This window comes from Ricinus communis, chromosome 6, assembly GCF_019578655.1.
Source record: "Ricinus communis isolate WT05 ecotype wild-type chromosome 6, ASM1957865v1, whole genome shotgun sequence".
NCBI classification, from domain to species: domain Eukaryota; kingdom Viridiplantae; phylum Streptophyta; class Magnoliopsida; order Malpighiales; family Euphorbiaceae; genus Ricinus; species Ricinus communis.
In genome coordinates this window covers 1,891,917-1,898,841 of record NC_063261.1, presented here as the reverse complement: position 1 = coordinate 1,898,841, position 6,925 = coordinate 1,891,917, and the positions used below count along the sequence as shown (strand labels likewise).

General features: G+C 30.7%; 1 protein-coding gene across 2 annotated transcripts; it reads left to right on the top strand.

The window, feature by feature from the left end:
- The first annotated feature begins 458 nt into the window (after window positions 1-458).
- On the top strand, window positions 459-3,286 carry LOC8262806. 2 transcript variants are annotated; one of them, XM_002521128.4, is made up of 5 exons: window positions 459-725; window positions 1,466-1,728; window positions 1,831-2,042; window positions 2,490-2,751; window positions 2,830-3,286. In XM_002521128.4, the coding sequence occupies exons 2-5, from the start codon at window positions 1,468-1,470 to the stop codon at window positions 3,124-3,126; spliced, it is 1,032 nt and encodes a 343-aa protein (XP_002521174.2). In that variant the 5' UTR covers window positions 459-725; window positions 1,466-1,467; the 3' UTR covers window positions 3,127-3,286. The 2 variants fall into 2 exon arrangements, with proteins under 2 accessions (XP_002521174.2, XP_025013493.1); XM_025157725.2 differs by having other exon boundaries at window positions 721-821.
- The last annotated feature ends 3,639 nt before the right edge of the window (window positions 3,287-6,925 follow it).

Below are 6,925 nucleotides of genomic sequence, written 5' to 3'. Positions count from 1 at the left end.
ACAAAACCACAAATAGATGGCTTTATATAGCTGTTCATGTTCCTGTTCCTGTAAACTGCTTGAGAGACATAACTGAAAATGACACTTAAATAAGAAGGAATTAAGAGGAATATCACTATCCAAACAACCTTCAACTTATTAATACAGATTTTATAAGCTTAAAAAGGATCCACACATGCTAGTTGAAAGACATTTTTAAAACTTTTTCAACTGCTTGCATCATGGTACCTAATTATTTGTGGAAAATTTATTTGTTACCTAATTTTTTACTTTTACTAATTTCTGGACTATTATTGAGAATGTTCAATGAATACTTCATACCCAAGACTTGTGTATTGTTATTTTCTTTAATTGGACCATCATCGTAATATGTTTGTTGGTTTTGGTTGGGGTTGGGGTTGGGATTGGACCTCTAACATCATCATCAGTATCTGTAGAATCTAAATGCCTGATTAATTAATTGGTAGTTGAAAAAGAACAGTGCAATGGACTGTCACTTTTCTTTCTTGTTCTGCATAACTTGTAGATTTCCAACCAAAGTCTTCTAGATGCGCCCTATGACTAATCACACATACATACGTGTTTAATAGTTGACCCACATAATCGTACTTACACTAGTGTTCCATAAGTATAGGCGGCTGTAGTTATTTGAATATATGAACTAAAGTTACTGTTGGCTGTCCCTTGTGCACTTCAACTTATTGCCCATTTTCAGCTTCTTTCAGGTCCTTCCTCTCTCTGTTATTTACTGGGTTTATGTCTGTTAATCTGTTATCATTCTTCATTTTTGCTTTGCTAATGCATCATTTATTTTCTTTGAGGTTATGTTCACTCATCTTCTCTTTTTTTCTCTCCAAAATTGAAGCTGATTGATTTCTTACTTTTCTCTGTGGCGACTATGAATGGATGTAAAAGCTTAATTTTTTGAACAATACATATGAAAGAATTGAATAGCATAAATGGGTTTCTTCAGCAAATGGATACCGATTTTATTTCTCTAGTTAGCATTTAAATTGTATGATTCGTTATTTTCTAGTTTCAGAGAAATCCTTAAGTTCTGTAAGGCAATGTCTATAAGTACTTTCTCCAAGCTATATTCATATGTTATTAATAGGTAACCTGTAAACAACCCTTTGTTTGCTTTTTTAAGTGCCTTTTTTTCAATGGAATGATCTTGATTCATATGAGCATTCCAACAGAATTATGGAAATTACTCTTTTACCTTTACATGCATGATACCTTGTTCTTACATATTTTTTAGACTTGGTGTTGTCTGTCGTAATGTATTGTTGATAATCTAAGCTTTGAAGCAGGCTTTAGATGCATTTAAATATAGAGTATAATCCCACATTGTATTACCTTGATAAAATTTAGGTCATAATCAACTTATTCTGAGCAATTATAAGTGTCAAGTAAAGTAAGTACTTTAGAGCAGCTTTTGAATATTTGTTCAATTTCATTTTAGGAATGTTAAGGGAAATTATTGTGGTTCTGTTGATTGGGTTGCTGGCATGGGCATATCAGTCCACCTACCCTCCACCTCCCAAAATTTGTGGTAGCCCAGGCGGCCCTCCCATCACAGCACCTAGAGTAAAGCTAAGGGATGGAAGGCATTTGGCCTATAAGGAGCATGGTGTATCTAGAGAGATTGCCAAACATAAGATCATTTATGTTCATGGCTTTGCCTCCACCAGGCATGATTGTACAACTGCTACAAACATCTCTCCGGTACTTCATCTTCTTTATAAATCTATTGTTATTCAATAGAATCTACTAATATTATGGAGAAACTTATCTCTAATATTTTGCTTTTGGAATGTTCATTTTCAGGAAGTTATTGAGGAGCTGGGTGTGTATTTAGTGTCTTTTGACCGGCCAGGTTATGGCGAAAGTGATCCAGATCCAAAGCGAACTCCAAAGAGTTTGGCTCTTGATATAGAGGAGCTTGCTGATCATTTGGGACTGGGAGAAAAATTCTTTGTGATTGGTCTTTCTATGGGAGGCCAGGTTGTCTGGGGTTGCCTCAAGTACATCCCTCACAGGTAAGGTTTTTCTTTTTACTCTGTTGCCACTATCCCCTGATAAATTATCCATCTCAGATTTTTTGCCTTGTATTGTTTGGAACTTGTTATATCCTATTAATGAAATGAGCAAGTTCAGGGATTTTCTTTTTAAGTACAAGAAAACATAGCAAGCTGTGAAACTGAATTACCGATGTTCTTCTGATTTTTAAGTTAGGAAAACATATGTTTTCAATTATGCTTTTAACGTGAAAAAATGTTTCAACTTTATAAATGATGTCAAAGAATGTGTTTATATGATAAATGTTTTACTAAACAGTTTCTCATCCATTGAGTAGGAGAAACCCTATAAATCTTTATTCTTGTTTGTCCCTCCTTAACAGTTACAATGTAAAGATGGTGCTTTTCTGCATTGTCTCATCTGCTTTTGGCTGGTGTTATTAATCTGTTTGAGTGGGGTTCTTACAGGCTTGCTGGAGCAACATTGATTGCTCCTGTTGTCAACTACTGGTGGCCTGGATTTCCTGCCAACTTGTCTAAGGAAGCCTACTCCCTAAAGCTTCCACAAGACCAATGGATGCTACGTATTGCTCACTACACTCCCTGCCTCACCTACTGGTGGAACAAACAGAAATTGTTCCCTGCATCAGCTGTTGTAGCTAGAAGGCCTGAAGTTTTCTCTCCAAAGGATCTGGAGCTCCTTCCTCTGGTTGCCAAACAAAAATCCAAGGTCCTATTTTCTGTAACACTTAAGTTAATGGTGTTCCGTAGACTATTCTCAGAAGGTCTTACCATGATATATACGCAGCTGGAGATACTACAACAAGGAGAGTTTGAATCCCTGCATCGCGACATGATGATTGGATTTGGGAAATGGGAATTTGATCCCATGGATCTTGATAGTCCTTTTCCTAATGACGAAGGTTCCATTCATCTATGGAATGGTGAGGAAGACAGGATGGTGCCAGTCAGCTTGCAGCGTTACATCGCCCAAAAACTTCCCTGGATTCACTACCATGAGGTGCCTGGTGCTGGACATTTGTTACCATATGTTCCAGGGGTAAGTGAAGCTATTCTAAAGGCTCTTCTGCTAGCCGGAAAGTAGCCTTGTGATTGAATTTAATATCCTACTGTCTCTAATTTTCTTATACAATAATTTATCTGCAAAAGTGATATTTGAGCCATGTTGAAAAAGGATTTGGTTTTGACAATAATTTTCATCAAATTATAGTGTGAGCAATCCATTGAGGATTGTGATTTTAGCAGGGTTTCTCAAGTTTCCACTCCTGAATTCGACCTTTCAGTTTAAAGGTCAACTACTTCTGGAATTAGAAAAATGCTACTCATTAGCATATCATTGGAGATTCGCACCAATGATAAATGGGTGCACCTTGTAGAGAAATGAGTAGCAGTGCAGAAATACATCTTTCAAGTGACAAAGAATAATCCGATCTATTTGGCCAAATAATTGATTTGGACTTTCATTTACTTGTGGAATTGTTTTAAACTGAATCTGAAATCTTTTTTACTTTGGTTTTTTTCCCTCTGGTTGATTGGGTTGCTGAGGCAACTCACCTGTAAAGAGCAGGATGCACTTAGAAGATTTGGCCTTGAGCTTTTTCCTACTATCTGTTTTACCAAACAGCAAGGTGATGACAATAGACTCCATAGTGCTGGCTATTACCTGCACTGCTCTTTCAAATGGGAAGAATATAACCTTGTTCCAAGTTACTAAAGCTGTAATTATCCTTCAGCAGCTAGATTTAAAAAGATCTCACTCCTTTCTAAAAGACATGCCAGGGAACCTCAAAAATTAAGCAATTTTTATCAACATATATTTACATGTTATTGGTGCCTTTTCTATGCCAAATCATCAGGTCATTTAGGGCATATTCCTATATTAATTCTAAGGGATTGATCAATGAAGTGCTAATCTAGTTGAACTTGGGAGACCTTGGATCCATCTAGCCAAGGCAATATCTTCCTCACTTCATCAGAAAGCTCAAATTCTTATATTAAGGCTCTACTGTAGTCATAATCAAGCCAGACAGTTGTGGGAAAATCACAACTCCATGCATAAGTCCAGTCTCAGAGACGAGGGATTGTTATATCATGTACCGGGACCATCAAGTATCATGTGTCCAAGACCAAAACACAAGTGTGTATTGTTAAAAACAAAATTAGATGTGTGTTTTAATATATTATGAAGTAATGACTTGTTTGGTTAGATATTAATTGACATTTTATATTATTAAATGACTAATAGATCAAAAAATAAAAATAAATTAACATTATAAATTTAGATTTATAACAAAATAGATGAATCAATATAATATAACTTTTTATTATGTCTCATCTCTTAATTTTATATTATACTATATTATTAAAAAAAATTATAATTTACTGTATTTTATATTTCTTTTTTACTATAACACTAAATATATCTTTTTAAAATATATTAATACTTTTATAAAAAAATAATATATATTAAGATAATAGAAATTTTAATCAACATTATTAAAAATAAACATAAGAAGAAAAAAAATTTATGTTTCCAACAAATAAAAATAATTTTAACATTTTCTTTCTCCAAACATTATCATTATAGTTTAAATTTATAAAATGCTTGTAGGTTCATATCTTGTAAATTATAAATTCATCACGTGTATATCTAAGGTTCATAAGTTATAGTCTAAAAAATTATAAATTAAAAAATAGATTCATATGTTACATAAAAAATTCACCAATAAAAATTAATAAATATACATTTCATATTCAATGAATCTTATAAGTAATCAACCTAAAATTTATGTTTAATAGACATAGTACTGATAATATATAAATATATAATTTATAGATAATGAACCTAAAGTTCATATTTAATGAACCTCACACTAATAATAACTAATAACTAATAGATTCACATTTTAAAAACAGGTTCATAAGTAAAAAGTTCATGCATATACACTTTATATATAATAAATCTTATACTAAAAACATATGAATATACAATTTATAAGTAATGAATCTAAAATCTACGTTTAATTAATTTGGCACTAATAACAAATGAATGAATATTTTATAAGTGATGAATCTAAAGTTCATATTTAATGAACTTGACACTAATAATAAATGAATATACACTTTATAAATAACAAATATACTATACGTAAAAACCAACAAGTTTCTTATCTATAAACTACAAGTTCATCAAATATGCACTTGAGGTTCATTTAATATAGTACACATATTAATATCTATAGAAGAGTCATTTAGTCTCAATTAGCTATCTACTTCCTATAATTACACTTATTAAATGCTTTCTTAATCTAAATAAAATAGTAAAAAATGTTAATTAGTATGAATATATACTTTATAAGTGATGAATCTAAAATCCATGTTTAATGAACTTGACACTAATAATAAATAAATACACACTTAATAAGTAATGAATATCCAGTCTATATATAAAACAAATAAGTATCCATAGATTAAAAAATAACTTGTTCATTATCTATAAACTACAAGTTCATCGAATGTATACTTGAGGTTCATTTAATATAGTATATACATTAATATCTATAGAATGGTCATTTAGTCTCAATTAACTATTTCTTTCATATAATTAAGCTTATTAAATGCTTTCTTAATCTAAGTAAAATATTAAAAAAATGTTAACTAATACAAATATATACTTTATAAGTGATGAATCTAAAATTCATGATTAATAATAAATGAACATACACTTCATAAGTAATAAATATACCGTCTATGCATAAAAAAAATCAGTATTCATAATTTAAAAAATAACAGATTCATTATCTATAGACTACAAGTTCATTAAATGTACATTTAAGGTTCATTTAATATAGTACACATATTAATATCTATAAAAGAATAATTTAGTCTCTATTACCTTAAGCTTATTAAATATTTTCTTAGTCTAAATAAAAAACTAAGAAATCATTAATTAGTATGGAGTGAAGGAAGTAACTATTAATAAAATTTTAAATAAAAAATAAAATTTTATTTAAAATTTAATATTTAAAAAATTATTAACTTACCTAATATCAAAGATAAATATTATATTTTAAATTTTATAATTAATTAGTTTGTAACATGACTATTTTATTATCTATAAAACTAAATTAAAAAAAATTATTACAATTAAAGAGAAAACCAAACAAAACTCTGAAAAATAAAAGTTATGCAATGTAAGATGACCTACAACCAGACTTTGGCCTCCGCATCTGAAAATTTTCTTTAGAGTTGTATTGCCATGCGTTAATATGTTCATGCATTAGGGTGCAAGAACCATTGAATCTGGCTAGGGTAATCTTGATCATTGAAGGGAAAAAAAATTGAAAAAAAAGCTGACTTTCTCTATAAAATAAATAAAAGAAAACTCCTGACTTTTTATTATTTGTGGTGCAAGACTTGTTAGATAAAGTCGATCATATTTGTGATATGCAACATATTGAATCAAATTATTACTGGTTCTATTCTTTTGTCAACTGAAAAAATAGTGCGCCAAGGAAAATAATAGCGCTTGTTCTGGAAACAACCCATCCAAAATCTGTTGTTTTTTTATTGCATGATGTAATGTAATTTAGCCATATGCAATTTGAGTTCACGCCAGGTCATGGATTAGTGGATGCTGCATGCAAATTGTGCATAAATGAAATCTTCAAAAACTTTTGATGGACTCCAAGCAAATTTTTGATATGGCAAAACCAACAGATTTAACATATTGTATATAAGAAAAAACTTGTGAGCTTCTTGTGACTTAAAACTCCATTACAGTTGTTTCTACTGTGGATCCACTATAGTATTGCTGGTAATTAGACCAATTCACTAGAAAATAGCACCAATTAGAAGGCTCAAGAAACCTGTATCACATAAAC

Coding starts and splice junctions, on each gene's coding strand:
- LOC8262806 (XM_002521128.4), top strand. CDS start 1,468: ATGTTAAGGGAAATTATTGTGGTTCTGTTGATTGGGTTGCTGGCATGG. Junction 1,729..1,830: donor CTGCTACAAACATCTCTCCG/GTACTTCATCTT, acceptor GTTCATTTTCAG/GAAGTTATTGAGGAGCTGGG. Junction 2,752..2,829: donor TTGCCAAACAAAAATCCAAG/GTCCTATTTTCT, acceptor ATATATACGCAG/CTGGAGATACTACAACAAGG.